At 54.4% G+C, this 17171-nt stretch overlaps 5 protein-coding genes and 1 non-coding gene across 6 annotated transcripts; 4 read left to right on the top strand and 2 right to left on the bottom strand.

Moving 5' to 3' along the window:
* Positions 1-516: 516 nt before the first annotated feature.
* On the top strand, positions 517-2310 carry RFT1 (Oligosaccharide translocation protein rft1; the record flags this gene model as incomplete). Its single annotated transcript, XM_062946294.1, has 2 exons — positions 517-2168; positions 2244-2310. The coding sequence occupies 2 exons, from the start codon at positions 517-519 to the stop codon at positions 2308-2310; spliced, it is 1719 nt and encodes a 572-aa protein (XP_062799867.1).
* Positions 2311-2377: 67 nt separating this feature from the next.
* DBP3 (RNA-dependent ATPase) lies at positions 2378-4256 on the bottom strand (the record flags this gene model as incomplete). The annotated part of the gene is given in 4 exon segments (XM_062946293.1): positions 2378-2528; positions 2599-2711; positions 2766-3982; positions 4001-4256. 4 exon segments carry the CDS (start codon positions 4254-4256, stop codon positions 2378-2380), a joined length of 1737 nt encoding a protein of 578 aa, XP_062799866.1.
* Positions 4257-6650: 2394 nt separating this feature from the next.
* QC764_400303 (uncharacterized protein) lies at positions 6651-7001 on the top strand (the record flags this gene model as incomplete). The annotated part of the gene is made up of 1 exon (XM_062946292.1): positions 6651-7001. One exon carries the CDS (start codon positions 6651-6653, stop codon positions 6999-7001), a length of 351 nt encoding a protein of 116 aa, XP_062799865.1.
* Positions 7002-8541: 1540 nt separating this feature from the next.
* On the top strand, positions 8542-12168 carry FLC3_2 (putative flavin carrier protein 3). Its single transcript, XM_062946291.1, has 2 exons — positions 8542-11504; positions 11563-12168. Exons 1-2 carry the CDS (start codon positions 9244-9246, stop codon positions 11591-11593), a joined length of 2292 nt encoding a protein of 763 aa, XP_062799864.1. The 5' UTR covers positions 8542-9243; the 3' UTR covers positions 11594-12168.
* A 146-nt stretch (positions 12169-12314) lies between these two features.
* QC764_0059920 lies at positions 12315-12396 on the bottom strand. Its single transcript has one exon. It is a non-coding gene; the product is annotated as a tRNA-Ser (tRNA).
* A 3249-nt stretch (positions 12397-15645) lies between these two features.
* Positions 15646-16833, top strand: QC764_400290 (uncharacterized protein; the record flags this gene model as incomplete). The annotated part of the gene is made up of 1 exon (XM_062946290.1): positions 15646-16833. The coding sequence occupies one exon, from the start codon at positions 15646-15648 to the stop codon at positions 16831-16833; it is 1188 nt and encodes a 395-aa protein (XP_062799863.1).
* Positions 16834-17171: the final 338 nt, after the last annotated feature.

The raw sequence follows: 17171 nt of genomic DNA, 5'->3' as shown, positions 1-17171 counted from the left end.
AGTTGCGCTTTAATTGGGAAAAGAATGTAAGGCTAGGTTACCAAGGATAGGTGGGTGAAGAGCAGGGTAAATACTTACGAGGAGATATTGTTCGGCGGGGAGGTGACCCCAAGGCGGATAGATATTGTCGGCCATGGCCTGGTAGATAGATTCTTTCTGTGTGAACCTGAGAACTTGAGAAGAAAATATGAATAAGAGTACCTAGGACCCAAAGAACTTGGACGATGGAAGGGATTTTATGGACAGGTCAGGGGCCCGCTGCCTAACGCTGCGGGTGCAAGCCGACGGGATCTTCAAGTGCCTGTGACCTGGACGGCTAATAGTAAGGCATGGTATGTATCTAGCAAGACTTCTAAACCTATTTGGGTACCTGTTGTGCCCCTGAAGGTGGTTTTAGTGGGGCTTCAGGGGCGACAGGGGTGCCACGTGGCGACCCACCACGGTTGCGATCGCATCGACGAGCTTCATCAAACTCAAACTAAACATCGACAACGAAACCCGCCAAAAAAGTCAAGAATGGGCGCTCCGGAAGATGTTGCCGCCGCTTCAAAACCGGAACCGATTGTTTCGGCAGCAAGCACGACGACAAGCACGACGACGAGCACTCGCCTTCTCCGGGGCGCGTCCGTGCTCATCCTCCTTCAAATCATATCCCGCGCCATCACCTTCATCGCCAACCAGGTCCTGCTGCGTTTTCTAACCGCTCAACTGCTTGGCGTTTCGACCCAACTTGAAGTTTACTATCTCTCTGTCATCTTTTTTGCGAGGGAAAGTCTGCGTGTGGCCATTCAGCGCCAGGACTCTTCCTCCTTCTCAGATGACCAGGGCAGCAAGAAGCAAAACAATGGCGCCCAAGCCGTCGTCAACCTGGGTTACCTTGCCATTGGCCTAGGCTTTCCCTTGTCCTTCTTCTTTGGCTGGCTTTACCTCAACTCACTGAGCACCTCCACCCTCGCCTCAGCTCCGAATCTCGTCGTGGCACTCTACATCTACGCCCTCGCCGCCATCGTGGAACTCCTCTCCGAACCAGCGTTCATGGTGATGCAAACTCGGCTACAATTCTCAGCTCGCGCCGCCGCCGAGTCCATCGCTACTTTCCTCCGTTGCACCATCACCCTTGGCTCAGCCGTCTATGGTGCCCGTCGGGAGTTGTCTCTTGGAGTGCTGCCCTTCGCCCTCGGCCAGCTAGGCTACGGAACTGGTCTTCTCCTCGTCTATCTCCACAGCGGCTCCGGTCTTGCATCAAGAGAGAATTTCTCCTTGCTTCCCCGACCAATTTCTTCCTCGGGGCAGTACCTCCACCCTCCCACCCTCAAACTCACGTCTTCCTTGCTCTCTCAGTCGGTTTTAAAACACCTCCTCACCCAAGGCGACACCTTTCTCGTCTCTATCCTCTCCTCCCCCACTTCGCAGGGTGTTTATGCATTAGCAAACAACTACGGCGGTCTCCTCGCCCGTCTCGTCTTCCAACCCATCGAGGAGTCCTCGCGCAGTTACTTTTCCCGGTTGCTCTCCTCGCCTTCCACCCCTCTTTCAGATAAAAGTTCCGAAAAGCAGACCACAGAGACCGCGCCCACCCCGGAAAAAACAGCCTCCCAGTCCCTCCTCTCCCTCCTCAAATCCTACCTCCTCCTCTCCCTGATCATCACCTCCCTCGCCCCCGTCGCTGCTCCTTTGTTGTTGTCCGTCGTGGCAGGAAAGCAGTGGCTCACGTCCGGTGCGGGTGCCACCCTCTCTCTATACACCTATTACATCCCCTTACTCGCCATCAACGGTATAACCGAGGCTTTCGTCTCGTCCGTTGCCACGGAGAAGCAGGTCCACAAGCAGTCAGCCTGGATGGGGGTGTTTAGTCTCGTGTTTGCCTCGGCCGGGTTCATCACCCTCAAGGTCCTCGACATGGGTGCAGAGGGGCTGGTCTGGGCGAATGGGGTGAACATGGCTTGTAGGATCGTTTGGTGTTGGGGGTTCATCAACAACTGGTTCAAACAGAGGGGGGTGGAAGCGGATGTGAGGGAGGTGTTGCCGAGCGGGGTTGGAGTCGGGGCGGCCGTGGTGGCGGGGAGTCTGGTTAGGGGGTTACACTTCACCAGCAAGGGAGGGGTGAAGGAGGTGTTGATCGGGTTGGGGAAGATTGCCGGGGTGGGGGTGGTGTTTTTGGGGGTGCTGTGAGTTGACCCGTTGCCTCGTGAAAATGGGAGAAATGATGACGGCTGACAGTGACCAAAAAAAAAAAAAAACAGGGCATTTTCCGAACGACAGTTTTTACTGTCTGCATTTCAAGCGATCAAAGGACGGAGGCAGGTGTAGAGACGTAATTGACCAAAAGCAAAATAGCACGCTGTTTTCTCCCTTCTATGTACGATAGTATAAGCAATTAGAAAGTTATCTTGGTCGCCTTCTTGGTCATGTCCACGTCCTTGTAAAAAGCACCATACGAGTCGTGGGCCTTCTTCTTGACGGTCGTGCCAAACTTCAAGAGATCTTCTGGCACATCTTGCTTGGCGGCCTTGAGGATGTTGACGAGGCTGTGTGCGGAGAGGGTCAGTGTCAGGGTGACGCCACCAAGAGATCAGATGCGGGAGAGCGGAAACCTACGAGCCAGAGTGCGCCTTGTCGTGCTCGGTGAACAGCGTGATGGCCTTGCCTGTCTTTCCGGCACGGCCTGTTCGGCCAATGCGGTGGACATAGTCCTCAATGGTCAAGGGGAACTAAGACAGGTCAGTCACCTGGGTGATTTTGTCATGGGGCGACAGTGGGCTTACGGTGACGTTGATGACAAGCTTAACCTCGGGGATATCCAACCCACGGGCGGCAACATCTGTGGCAACCAGCACCGATGTGGTACCGGCCTTGAAGGCCTCCAGGCTCTTGGTACGCTGGTCCTGTCGGAGGTCACCGTGGATACTAGCGACGCGGATGCCTCGCCTTTCGAGGAACTGCTCCACGCGCACCGCCTCCTTCTTGTACAGGCAAAACACCAATATCCTGTCGTTCTTGGCAGAGCCCTTCTGTGCTTCACGGAGAAGCTCCAAGAGCCGCTGCTCCTTGCCCCGGGGATCGACGACCTCGACCTTTTGCTCGATTCTGCTGTTGGCTTGCAACTCGACGGTACCACTGCTGTTCCCATCTTCGCCGGCGCGAGTGCGGTTGCCAATGGTGACCTTGACGGGGTTGACCATGAAGCTCTCGGCGAGAACACGCACACTTGTCGGCCATGTCGCAGTGAACATCAGGGTCTGGCGCTCCTCCTTTGGCGGGCAGCCGCCCAAGATCAGCTTGATGTCGTCCTCGAAACCCTTGTCCAGCATGCGATCGGCCTCGTCAAGCACGGCAAACATGACGTCGCCGAGGTTGACAGTGTTGTCGGAAAGGAAGTCCTTCAATCTGCCGGGGGTCGCCGTGATGATATCGGCACCGCTGTTCTTGCGCAGAAGCGCGCGCTGGTCATCCTTGCTCGCGCCACCGTAGATGCAGACGGCCGTGAGACCGACCTGAGAAGCCAGCCCAGAGACAGCCTCGTGCGTCTGCATGGCCAGCTCACGGGTGGGTGCCACAATGACGGCGCGTGGGCGGGTGCTGCGGTAGTCCTTGGACGCCTTCTTGGAGTGGATGCTAAGCTTCTCGACGCAGGGCAGAGCGAAGGCCATGGTCTTTCCAGAACCCGTCTCGGCAATACCGATCGCATCGCGGCCGGCAAGGGTGAAGGGCCAGGAAGCGGCCTGAATGGGAGTGGGGGCATTGTAGGCGGCGAAGGGCTTCTTGGCGATGAGCTTGGAGGTGGGAAGCTGGGTGAACTTGAGGATGGGCTGCAGAGAGCTGTTGGAGGGGTCCTCGATTTTGATCTCCTCCTTGGTCAGGTAAGCCTTTATCTCGTCATCGGAAGCGCTGGCGATAGGCTCCTCGGATGACTTGGACTTGTTAGACTTCTTCTTATCCTTCTTCTTGTCCGTCTTCTCAGCCTTGGGCCCGGACTCGGCGTCGGCGTCGGCGTCGGCGTCGGGGATCTCGGTGTCTTGTTGCTCGTCGGCGTCCTCCTTGTTCTCTTTTTTCTCCTTCCTTTCCTTCTTCTCCCCCCTTTCCCTCTTCTCCTTCTCCTTCTTGTCCTTCTTCTTCTGCTTCTTCTTCTCGGCCTTCAAGTCGGAGCCATCGGCGTCGGTCGTGGCATTGGCAACCTCGTCGGTCTTTGCCTTCTTGGAGGAGCGAACGGCCTGCTCCTCCCCGTCGGGACGGGCGTGCTTCTTTCCGGCAGACATGTTGGCGGGTTGCGAGAGCGGAAAAAGCAGTCAATTGATGAATGGACCGACCGGGGTGTGGTGTGCGCAAAGTCGCAAAGAAAATCTCAGTGGCCGCTCTGCGACCGACAGACTCTTGGGCCATTTTTTTGGACCGTCTTATCGATAAGCGCCGATAATAATAGTAACCCCTACCGCCCTGCCCCTACTCCTGCCCCACAATACCCTTTTGCTCCACTTCGATCGTCAAACCCCACCAACGAATGGGAAGACTCCAAGAGTACCGATGAGTAGCCGTAGAGGCTATCCACCTCGCTCTCACAGAGATATCCTCACAACACAAGGCCTTTCCATGCTTAGCAACCCTCCTGGCACGAGCGCGAGCACGCTGACTTCTTGGCAACCGCCAAAGCGATGAACTTACGGCGACCACTGCCCAACCAAACTCCTCGCCAGTCAAGTGCCCCGAAATATAACGACCCCATTGGCGTGGAGGCACCAAAGGTATAGACCAGGGCAAGTGATATTAGTGATGTATCTAGAAAGAAAGAAAAGGAAGAAAAGCAAGATAGTGGCCCAAAGTGTGCGTAGTTGAAGGTAGGTAGCTATGTATATATGCTGGTCACAAATGCATATCGGCGAGCAAAGAGAACGCCTGCAAAGCAGAGGACCATGGAGCCTCACAACACTTGACTTGTCTCCTGTGTTGTATCTAATGATGTATCCTCTGCTGTCTTTCGTGCCGTGCTGGCTTTCTTGCCTAGTCCTGTCTTTGACGGAGTCGACTTGACGCGGAACCTGCTGCCAGCGCCTTTTCCAAACGCTCCCTGATAACAGAACCCGCGTAGCGAAGAGCGTGGCCCTCGTCATGACCGATCTCCTGGCCTCAATCGCAACTGGCTGTGCGGTTGAGATTGCACAGCAACTGGACCAGCTCTTCGGTCTGGCTCTTGCTGCAGAAAAATCGCCCACTCGAATCAAAAGACTCAAGTGGATAATCACTGTAGTGATGTGTACGTACACGATCATAATCCTTTGCGCGTCTATAACCGCAATACTCTGCGAGCTCGTCGTACGCACCCCCCTCCACATCACGATTTCGCGGCAATTCGGATTCAGGTCGTCGGTCGCGTCGCAGTCGACCAACACATCAACACCTCGTCGTGAGTGGGGAAAGCGTCCCTCAGTTCAAACCGGCATGTCTGGCACATGACCTCCAGAGCCCATTTGCATTTGCTCCTGACGGCTTCTCCTTAGGGCGGAGCAGCCCTGCTTGTCTCGAATCAGGGGGTCTGCGCCTTTTGCAAGAAGCAATCCAACGATTTCCCCTGCCTCGTCAGGCTTCAACCGGTCTGGTCGCCAGCCGGGCTGCGCCATAAACAGGTGGTGCAGCACAGTTCTTCCAAACGCGTCCTGATGGTTGGGATGAATTCCGGTATCTAGCAGCAGTCGAACCATCCCAAGAACAGAGTCGTGGTACTCGTTGTCTTCCATTTCTTGAGGGAAATGGAAATGACCGCGAAACACCAGCTGGTCTGCCTCCCATGAAAACACGTCGCCCAGCAACGTCATCAACGCATTCCTGTCCAGGTTGTCACACAAATTGACGTCGACGCCGGCTTTTAATAACGTCTTGACAAGCCCCTTGATAGAACACCAAGCAGCCAAAGAAAGAAAAGTGGCGACAGAAGGGTAGTATCCAGGGCCATCTTAGGGCCCCGGAATATGCCAATCGAAAGGGCCTTCGGGATTGACCAGTCTACGTAGTAGCTCGAGGCGGGCATCTTCTTGTGATTTGTCATTACTGAGTCTCGGCAAACAGCACATAACTAACGGAGGAGTCCATGATTCCCTGTCAACTGGAGCCTCAGACGTTTCCACCTGAATGTCGTTTGTCGGATCGGAACCGTATTTGAGAAGCTGGAGAGCGTCTTGTAAGTAGCCCAAAGCAAATGCCTGGCCCAGTGGATTCGCAAAGACCGCATTTTGGAAACAAAGGCTAATATAGGTTTTCTCGTTGATTACATAACTAAGGAGAAACGGAACGAGAGAGTCGACATGGTGCCTCAAGCAGGCATAGGTCAATGGAGTTGTCTCGTCTACGTCGAGAATCTCGGCAACCTGCACGGGGTGCCGGTCTAAGACATTGCGGAGGAAGTCGAGCTTGCCGTAAAAAGCCAATTGGTGATATACAGAACACTTCAAGCTGCCCGTGTTTCTGACGTTAGCCCCGCGCGAGATGAGGAGCTGAGCTACTTCGTCATTATTAGAGCACAAGGCGACGTGGAGTGGTGTCCATGTCTCTTCTCCACCCTCCTGGTAGTCGTAGGCCCATTCGCGTTCAATCTCCTCCCATTCCGAACGCGGAGGCGAGCAACCGCAGAACCCTGTAGACTGGCGTTGGAGATCAGCGCCATGGCCCAACAAGAGTATCACGATTTCGAGATGCCCCCGCCCGGCCGCTATGTGCAACGCGGTGTATGCACGAGTAACCCTCTCGCCCGACTCGACCATCTGGGCTTCCCACTCGCCATCGCCTTCGCTGAGTTCTACACATTGCCCAAGGCCCTGCCGGTCGTCCTCCATGTCTCGGTCGTTGTGTTGGTGGTTTCCAGGGGGCAAATGATCGGCGTCGGCCCACGAGAGGTGCGAACTTTCGTCACCAAAGACGATGCGTTGGGTTGGCACGAGAACATCAAGCTGAAGGCACCAAGGAGTGATATTTCCTGCATAACGAGACGGGATACCTCGTGCATAGCGAGATAGTTTGTTTTGAGGGGTTGAGGAAACACCCTCGTTCCATGTTCTCTTGTGGCGAGACCACGTTGGAGATCACGTTCGTAGATATCATTTGAACGACATCCGGAAAGGGCCTGAGTAGAAAAACTTGAACTCAGTGTTCGGATCCGCACCGTCGTAGCCAAGGGCCTTGAGAAATGTGACAGTACAGCCGGTATGAGCCGCCCAGGCCCGAGGCAGTGCCTTGTACTCTTCCACTCCGAGTCAGTAGAGATGATATTCGGCAACACCGCGAAGCCTGTGGCTGGTGAGGGTGAGGGTGTGCAGGGTCCCAAGGCCCTTCTCCATTGCTGGATGACACCCCTCAGGCATTTCCCGGAGTGCATCACATATCGTTCCCAGTAGCTCGTTCGAGAGAGTCGTGAGGGTAGTCATTGTCGATTTTCGCCAGTGGTGAGGTACGGTGGTAAGGTACGGTCAGATTCTGCTTTCCAGGCTTGCCCATCAAAATTGCCAACATTTTAATCGCGTTTCCCGCTTCACTTCGCGAAAACAACAAATGCAGCTTCCCCTTCATCCTATTTCATCCATATGCCTCATTCAATTTCTCCTCGTTGCATCATACTCTCCAGTACGAGTGGAAAACGCCACAGAAGCGTCCTCAAGGATATTCGCAAAGAGCACGCCCCTGCTATCTTCAACAAGCTGGTCTGAAGATAAAAACACCGACAAAAGCGACTGTTGGGTCAAGTCCAAAAAGCAGTGGCGACTATGTCCCGGTATGCAGTTCTAGTTACCTTACGGTGGCCGTATCATTCCTGCTAATTAGATATTGATTAGATACACTACGAACAACCTGGTGGCAGGCCGTCTACATCCTGGTTACATATAGTTACTTGGGCAGTAGCTCGCAACATGGATCCTCATCCTGGAGATGCTATCTCGCGCCTCTGTCATGTCAAGGCTTGTTTCAATCCTGCTTACTTGCTTGCAGAGCCTGTGGTAGAAAGCGGAGACCGCGAAGGTTGTCTGGGACAGCTCATACGCTGCTCGCGCCATCCCAACTACAGACTTGCTTGCATTTGCGAGCATAGAGTACGATGCACAAACCCAACCCTTGCTGACACATGTTACCTCAGGCAAATCAGGCGAATCCGGCTAGCCTGCAGAGCTCAGCCCTGAATTTTTGTCTGCTGGAATCTACCGGATCGTGTGTTTGTCTGTTGGATAGCTGGTGGCATATCAGCATACGGAGATGTGGTTGGTAAAGGAGGAGGCTGTGGCTTTCGATATTTCTCGTTTGATCTCGTAGAAGTTTTAAGTTTTGAAGTGGTTCATCTCAAAGCATAGGGACGGCCCCATTCTTTTCAGCTGACGAGGCCTTTTTCCAGCCAACCAAACGGGGCCGTTGATCTCTCGCTTCTGCAGATGACCTCATCCTGGAGGGCACGATAAGGGTGATAAGCACCCAAAAGGGCATAGCGGGGTGTGCCAAGGACGCATCGGCAGGAAATTGACTGTTGGCTGACGCTGAATTCGACGGGATTCTCGTTTTCCCCGTGGGCGGCTCAGCCACCGTGCCTTTGTTTTTGTGCTGCCATGGCTGCCCCTGGTCGCTGCATCTGCCCAACTGCTTTGACACGAGCTTTTCCCAGGCGGCGCTGTTTTCGGCAGACCCTCCCCCCCACTCGCCGTCGAATTGCCTGTCTCCATCCATCATCAATCAGCCATCAACCTCCTTCTAGCTTTTGCGCAATTGATCTGTTCTTTGTTGATCTGTCTGTCTTACCAAGAACTGTTGGATGGCATCGTGCTAGGAACCTGTCGGTCGCTGTCAACAACAATCTCTGTCACTCGTTTATTACTCTTCTGCCCTTCTCACCTAACCCCAGCCAGCCCCCGTCGCCCGCTCCATCTCCGCTAATCCAATTGGGACGAACACTTTCGAAAGCTTGAATGCGCACGACCATCGATTCGGAACCTCGAACCAACGACCGACCGTCGCCGTCGCCGTTGCCGTCGCCCGTTATCGAGGGCCGCCCGGCCATCCTCGCGCTGACTCAGGCCTGGCCACCGTTGGAACCACGACAGGAGAATGCAAGTCTGAACAAAAACTGGGCCAAAACCACACCGTCGCCGACCGTCTCGTTTGCTCGCCAGCCGCCATCAAACCGTCGACCATCCATTAACAAGCTCCGACCAGCCTTCATCCCATAATCCCGACCGATCCAAAGCCCTTCCGCCCCGGCCGGGCTTCCCATCAACCAAGATGCGGCTTCCATCTTTGAACCCTCTTTTCGCCATCTCCACTCTCGCTACCCTCCTTCTACCCGTCGTTGTCACCGCCGAATCTGTCCTCCGATCGAGTTCGTTGGCCGCCTGTCAGGCAAGCTCGGGCTTCACAGCCAGTCTCTTCGATGTCGTCTTCACGCCCAACAACAGGACCGTTGCAATCGACCTGCTGGCCACATCATCCATCGAGGGCTATGTGTTGTTCGACATCACCATCATCGCCTATGGCTACAAGGCAATTCAAACCACGGTTGATCCCTGCGAGGCCAAAATCATGGGGTTATGTCCCATGGTATCAGGAAAGATGACGCACCCCTTCAACCTGGGACCCTTCGACAAAGAGGCGCTCGATGTCATCCCAGGCATTGCCTACACATTCCCCGACTTGGATGCGACTGTCAGGGTCTACATCAACATGACGTCCGGAGAGAACAAGGGTCAGACCATCGCGTGTCTGGAGGCTGATGTATCCAACGGAAAGACTGTTGATCTTATTGGCGTGAAATGGGCTGCGGCTGCGGTGATCCTCGTGGCTTTCATCGCATCCGCCATCGTTGCGGGCCTGGGCTTCACCAATGCCGCCTCCCATATTGCTGCCAACACCTTGGCTCTGCTCGCCTACTTCCAGTCTCAGGCCATGATCGGCCTCTGCAGCGTCTCGCTACCTCCCGTCGTGCAGTCATGGACTCAGGATTTCCAGTGGACTATGGGTATCATCAGGGTCGGTTTCATCCAAACCATCCTGACATGGTACCAGCGCTCCACTGGCGGAACAGCCTCCGTCATTTTCGACACGCTCAGCATCGTGTCGGTTCAGGTCGAAAAGATGAAGCGCTCATTGCCGGTGCTGGAGCCTGCCGTCCAGGCCATTCAGAAAAGGGCGACCGATATTGCTCACCACGCCAGCACTCTTGGAAAGCGTTCTTACGAAAAGACCGAGTGGGGCAGCTACATCGTCTATGGTATCCAAAGAGTTGCCTTCCGGGCCCGGATTGAGACAACCAACCTGTTCTTGACCGGCATCACCTTCTTCTACATCTTGTGCTTGGTCTTGGTCATTCTGGTACTGCTGTTCAAGGTGGGCGTGGAATTGGCTGTCAGGCTCAAGATTTCCAAGGGCGACCGGTTTTCCGAGTTCAGGACCGGCTGGTTGACAACCTTGAAGGGCATCCTCTTCCGCCTTACCTTGGTCTGCTTCCCCCCTGTTGTTATCCTTTGCCTGTGGGAGTTTACGCAGGTCGACTCGCCGGGCGCCGTTGTTCTCGCTGTGTTCTTCCTTTTCAGCATGCTCGGCGCCTTGAGCTACGCTGCTTTCAAAATTATCCAAATCGCCCGGCGCAGCGTCGCGCTCCACCGCAACCCAGCCTACATTCTGTTCTCGGAGCCTCGCGTTCTCAACAAGTGGGGCTTCTTGTACGTTCAGTACCGCGCTTCGGCTTACTACTTCATCGTCCCAACACTTGTCTACATCCTGGTCAAGGGCATGTTTATTGCGCTGGCCCAGCGCTCTGGTGTCGTCCAGGCTGTCGCCCTGATCATCATTGAGGCAGCTGCCCTCATCACCGTCAGTGTGATCCGTCCCTTCATGGACAAGTCGACAAACTCTTTCAACATCGCCATTTGCTCCCTTAACTTTGTCAACGCCATTTTCCTCTTCGTTTTTACCGACGTGTTTGGTCTTCCCGGTCTTGTGATTGGAGTGGTCGGTGTCGTTCTCTGGATTGCCAACGCCGCCTTTTCGCTGATCCTCCTGCTCATGCTCATCATTACCACGGGTATCATTCTGTTCCACAACAACCCCGACACACGATACCAGTTTATGAACGACGACCGCACGAGCTTCATCAAGTCCCAGACGCACATCGCCACGACCTCGGAGTTGGATGCGTTGGCCGCTACAGCGCGCGGAACTGGCAAGACGATCGACTTGGACGATGACGAGAGTGCCCGGTCGAGCCCTGCCAACGTCGGTGGGCTCCCACGCCCTGGCACAGCAGGATCCAACACGAGTCCCAATCGGTATTCCCTCAAGAGCGTCAGGGACTCGGCGAGGAATAGCGTGAGGAGTTCCATGATTGCTCCAGGTGGTGTCTACATGTCGGAGAAACCGGGTGGACAGGGCCACCACCTGAGAAATCAGGCCAGTGGGAGTGTCAGGGCACCGAGCCCCTTGACGGCGTCGGGGAGCGACGGCAGTTTACCAAAGACTTCGTCACCACCAAAGCCGCAAGGTGGAAAGTGAGTCTCTAGCTCAATATTGGATGACGCTTAACGGTCTTACTAACGGTTTTGGCAGTCAATGGCAACGTGGCGCCGGGTACGACTAGAGCGGTTACCCATGTGATTTCCTTGTTTCTCGATATTCCCTTGAATCTGTTTGCATATCCGGTATTTATTTCTGTTTTGCTATGGGTCGTAAATCTTTTTAGTGTCGCGTCGCACCTCGTCGTCAATCTGGGAAAACCTTCCCCTTTCTTTTTGGCTCCAATGTCGTCGCGAGACAGCGCGCGTGTATGGGTGGGCTGTTGGTCATGCCTTTGCTGTGTTTGGGTGAGGAGGGACATTTGTGTATATAGACCCTGCTCTGTTATTTATGGGGACGGACAGGAAGGGACATCATCATCAACAACCACAACTTCTTGTCTATCCTTTGAAAGTTGGAAATATTTGTCTGGGAAAACAGGTTCACCTCTGTTATCATTTTGTCATTTCTGTTGTCAGATACCTCGCGAAGGAGTTTTCGGATGTAGATAGGGGCTTTGTGGAAAAAATGGACTCATCTTGGGTTTTTTTATTTATCTCCGGTTATCGATCTCTGCTGCAGATTCGTTTCTGTTTTATATTAGGTTGACACCTTGTACAAGTAGGTTCTAGGTAGCTGCCTGCATTCGCTTAAAAAGTTAGAGCACTTCCAGGTTGTAATCAGGGGAAGTGGAATTGGCTTTGGTGTGGTGTGTGTGCTCGATCGAAAGATGGGGTGGGGCTGGGGAGACAGAGTGGAGGCTGCGCTACGGGAGAAGATGGTCAGGACAAAAAGGAAATTGTCAACGACGTGGGCCTGATTCGAACAGACGCTCCCGAAGGAACAAGATTTCTAGTCTTGCGCATTAGACCACTCTGCCACCACGCCTTGATGTATGCAGTGTGAAGTGGGGGTTAAACTGATGGAGGCACGAAGGAGAGAGGCGAAACACATTATCTTTCTTGATAGGTGGATGAGTGGGTGTTGATCTTGAAGAGAAGATGATGCCATCATTGATGTCTTTGCTATTTGTCTCTTTATTTCCATAACAGACCTAGGAACAACGGCTTAGAGAGTTCAGGGGTACTGCTTCAGAGTGTGAAGCAAAACCCAGGAAAACCTATATCAACAAAGGCCCAATTCAGTTTTGACCAGCGCGAGTCTCCAATCGTAGAAAACCCCAAATTATACTCGCCCGATGCTGTTGTGTCCATTCCACTCAACTTTTTGCTGGTTATTTTCATTGAAATGATGATACTACTGCAACTTTGCATATGTTGTATATCTGCTTTGACTCAAGATGGAGAGAGCACATGCACTTTCACAGACGAAACTGAAAACTTTAGTGCCATGATTTCAGGCAGGTAGAATTGTGACCATTGATTACGCACAATACACATCACTGTACACATCACTGAGAACCTGTGATGGTCGAAGAGGGAGCCAGCGGAGGCGGGTTGCCAAGCCAAAGCTGAGGCTTCGAAGCCAAAGTGGCGCGTCCTCGTTGAACATTGGCTGCCTCCTAGGCTGACGTATCCAAAGCCATCAGTACAGAAATTGAAACCCCCAGCAGTGTAAGAAGAATAAAGTGTATACCCCTTGGTGGTCGTCAACATCCCAACATTGACTCTACAACGACCATTCATCTACTTGACCACGACTCCCGAAGACTATAGCCATGACAACCTCTCCAACATCTCCGTTCCAGCAGCTCCCATCAGAGATTCTGATTCTCATCTTTGAAGCCAACCTCGGCCACATGACTTCGTTCAACGAAATTCACGCAATCTGGCTTTCATCCAAATGCTTGTACAACCGATTCAGCAAAGACTTCATGATGAATCTTTTCCTGCAACATCTTCAGCGGGGGCTTTCAGAGGCACGGAGTACACTTCTGCAATGGGAAGATGCCCGCCTCGCAGGCCTCTTCAGGCTAGTTGTCGATTCCTGCCAGAACGACAGACCCGAATTCTTGCAACGTGCTTCGATGAGATATTCCGGCCTATTCAACCCGCTCGCTGATCTTGAGTTGCGCTTTCATCTCCACAGTCCCCGTTCAGGCCCATGGCCTGGGGGCTTCGACCATGCCCCGAGCATGTTGCACAGTATACTGCTTGTCGAGTACACCGCCCTGATGGACGCACCTTTGACGACCCAACTGCTGTCATCTCGGAGGGCAGACGTGTGCAAAACGGAAAAGCACCGGTGGAGAATGCCGTGCAGGAGCTACTATCTACAGCCTCTTGTCAAGGCTATAATGGCTTCAGAAGACGACCTGGAAAAGGAACGGGCCGACGCGGCTTTACTCTCAGCTCATCGGTTTGGTTTACCCAGAACCGGCGCTTTGGTGAGTGTGATAGCACAAGATGAGAAGGGCAATTCTGGTGTAGATCCAGGGGCTAGACCGGCTTCGGAAAGCCGTGGTTCTCCTTCTCCTCGCAACCGCTTGCTCCCTCAGCCCCGTAAGGTCGCAGCAAGGGACCTTGTCTCCGGCGTGCTCCAGTCCATGAAGCTCGAAAGGGATTTCACCCTCTACCACACGGACCTTCCCGTTGCAGCGCAACGGACCATTGGCCACCCCATCCACCACCACCTCCGCTCTGCTCCCAACCCGAAAAAGCTCCCAACCCCGCTGACTCTGCGCTGGATCGATCTTACCAGTCACGAAAATCTGACCCAGGTCCGAGCCCGGCTAGCCATCAACAGATAGTTCATCACCGTCCCCGGGACATGTCGATCTCGCCAGCGACGACGCTCGGGCGACGATCGATTGTTCGCCCCGGGCCTCCGGTCCGATTTGTGGGGGGGTTTTGCCAAGTCAAAAAGAGAGGGAAAGAAAAGTCACCATGTTGTTCCCGGCCCAGGAACGAAACACTGTCGGGCCAAAGAAGCGAAGCAGAAACACATTAAATGCTTCAGCGCCAAATGTCGGCGAGTGCTCAAAAATTTCGCGCACAGATGACGGGAGACTCGGCTCCAGGGTGGGCACTATTCCCGGGCAGGCCTAGGTAAGGTACGTAGGGAGAGGGCCGCGGATGCATGAGTAGAACAGTCTAAGGGAAGAGCGGCGGAGAAGGGGCTGCAGCTGTCAACTAGTCAAACGTCAAAGCGACAGCAGTGAGAATTTAGAGACCTGCCCATTCAAGCCTTCAAACATAGCACGAAGGAAGCAGCGTGATGGCAAGGACAGAGCGCATCGTCCACTGAGAAGACCAATGGCAGGGAACAACGCTGCTGCTTGCCAGACCCCTTTTCTTCTTTGGGAGGACTGGAGCCCCCGGGGAACCGTCGCCACCGTTTCCACCACGACCTCGATCCCATCGCTTGGGACTGCTTTTTAATTGCGTTTCCTGCAGATGGCACGATGTTCGCTAAAGATTAGTGGAAGACAAAATTCTAGCCTCGTCCGCCCGAATCCTCGGCAGAACTTTCCAAGCACGTGCGCGTCAGTACGGTGGGTTCGTGCCACAAGGTGTGGTATATCAAACAGTCGAAAACAGAGGGGGAAAAGGTCGTGGTTGTATTCTCAAGCTGTTGTGTGCTACCAAACTTACGAAACTATACTGCCCTCAGGCGGGCCCATCGTGCCTGCCCACACACACCGAAGAGCACCCAGCTGCCACTGTAGGTAGGTGAGGCGTCGAGGCATTCCTAGCAATCAGGGAACCATCCCATTGGACTCATGGCGTCGAGGTGGAGAGAGCAATCTCGAATGTCGTTGCACCAGTGCGTTGACTGTTTTGACATGTCCGGACCCCTACATGAGGGTTCAGACCTCAGGTGCTCGGACGCGCTTTGGCCCCCTCGACAGTTGAGCTAATGCGAGGCCAAGAGGGGAATTTCTCCACTAGATTTGCGGCAGGCAACATGGGAATCCATCAACATGGAGACGACATGGAGCCCCGGATTGCGAATCGGGTGAAAGATCCGATCTTGCTTGGTTGCAATGGTGGACTCGGTGACCAACCGAAACCGATGCCCTGGGACGATGATAAGAGCGTGCCGATCCCCCAGACCCAGGGCCATGACAGCTCCTTGACATCTCATCGCAGATCCTCCACCACCTCCCTTCGTTTTGTTCGCTGCTCTCTGTTTGCTTTTTTTGCTGTTTGTGTTGTGAGCCACTGCGCCGGGACGATGGAGCCAACAACTTCGGGCGCCTCGGGAAGCGCCAGCGGCCCTCCTCCGGGAGCCTTCGCCGGGCCACCTGATCCAAGCCTCATCCCCTCCGTACCCACCGATGCCGCGAACACGGCTGCCCACTCCTTCACAGCCGCCGCCGTCACCCTCAACATCATATCCTTCATCCTTTTCAGCGCCCGGTTGTGGACGAGATCCTTCCCGGTCTTCCACATGGGATGGGATGACTATGTCATCAGCGCCGCCTGGGTCCTCGTCCTGACCAACTCCATCCTCCTCATCCTCACCGTCCCCTACACCTTCGGCGGTGACCCCTCGACCTTTACCCTCGCCGATGTGATCTACTCCAACAAGCTTGCCGTGCTGTCCCAGCCCATCTGGGCCTGGTCCATGGCCGCCATCAAGATCTCCGTCGCCGGCATGCTTCTCCGCCTCGAGCAGCGCAAGTCTGTCCGTCACTTCCTGTGGGTCATGATCGCCCTCCAGATAATTGTCAGCATCTACGGCACCCTGGCCGCCGTCCTGCAGTGCATTCCCCTCCACGCCGCGTGGGATCTCCTCGGCCTTGTTGCCGATGCAAAGTGCTGGAGCAAGGGTGCCATCCGCGTCAACTCGATCTGCATCGCCAGCTTCAACATTGTCACCGACGTCATCTTCGCCCTCATGCCCGTGACCTTCCTCCGAAAGGTTCAGATCCCCCTCCGGGAGCGTATTGTTATCGGTGTCCTCATGGCTCTGGGTATCTTTGCCTCTGCGGCGTCCATCGTCAAGGCGACCATGGCGGCCAACTTTGGTCTTACCGAAGACCCCAACTTGGAGGGCATCCAGATGGGTACGTGGTCATTGGTGGAGGAACAGGTCGCCTTCATCGCCGCTTGCATTCCTTGCCTGCGCAAGCCTTTCCAGCAGGTGCTGCAGCACTTTGGATTGGCGACTGCCAACGCGTCCACCAAGAAGACAGGCGCCACCGGGTACGGCCGGATGAATGGGACCAGCGGGGTTAGCAACGTCAATGGCGCGATCAGAATGAAGAGCTTGACCAGCAGCCGGGCGCAGAGCGAGGAGGACATTCTCGGGCCGAATGGGCAGAACGGGGAGGCAGAAATCTGGCGGACCACAGAGGTGCGTGTGGATCTGGAAGGGGGCAACTCGGTAAGGGAGGAGACCATAAGGGAAAAGATCTGAGATGATTGAAGGGAGGACTGGAAAAGATCGCAGTTGCATTTCATGATGGCAATACACACAATAGTAATCAGCAATACATGCATATTTTCTCACCTTGGAGTTTGCTGCACTCGAGACTCGCACACCAACAAAGCAAGTTCCGGCCGTCGGTCGGTACCATGTCAAAAGATCAAAGTGATCGGCGAGCCCTACACGATTGCCAGCAGCGATATCCCTCGCACAAACTTACTCGCTTTTGTCAGCTGAATTCAGCCGCCTTATCTCAAAATGGCTCCAGATCATCCCTGTTCGTCTGATCGCTGAAGCCCCTCCTTTTGCCAACCGTGCAACACCCCAGC

The sequence above is a fragment of the Podospora pseudoanserina genome, chromosome 4, assembly GCF_035222485.1.
Source record: "Podospora pseudoanserina strain CBS 124.78 chromosome 4, whole genome shotgun sequence".
NCBI lineage: Eukaryota > Fungi > Ascomycota > Sordariomycetes > Sordariales > Podosporaceae > Podospora > Podospora pseudoanserina.
This window is presented reverse-complemented; position numbering and strand designations above follow the sequence as displayed.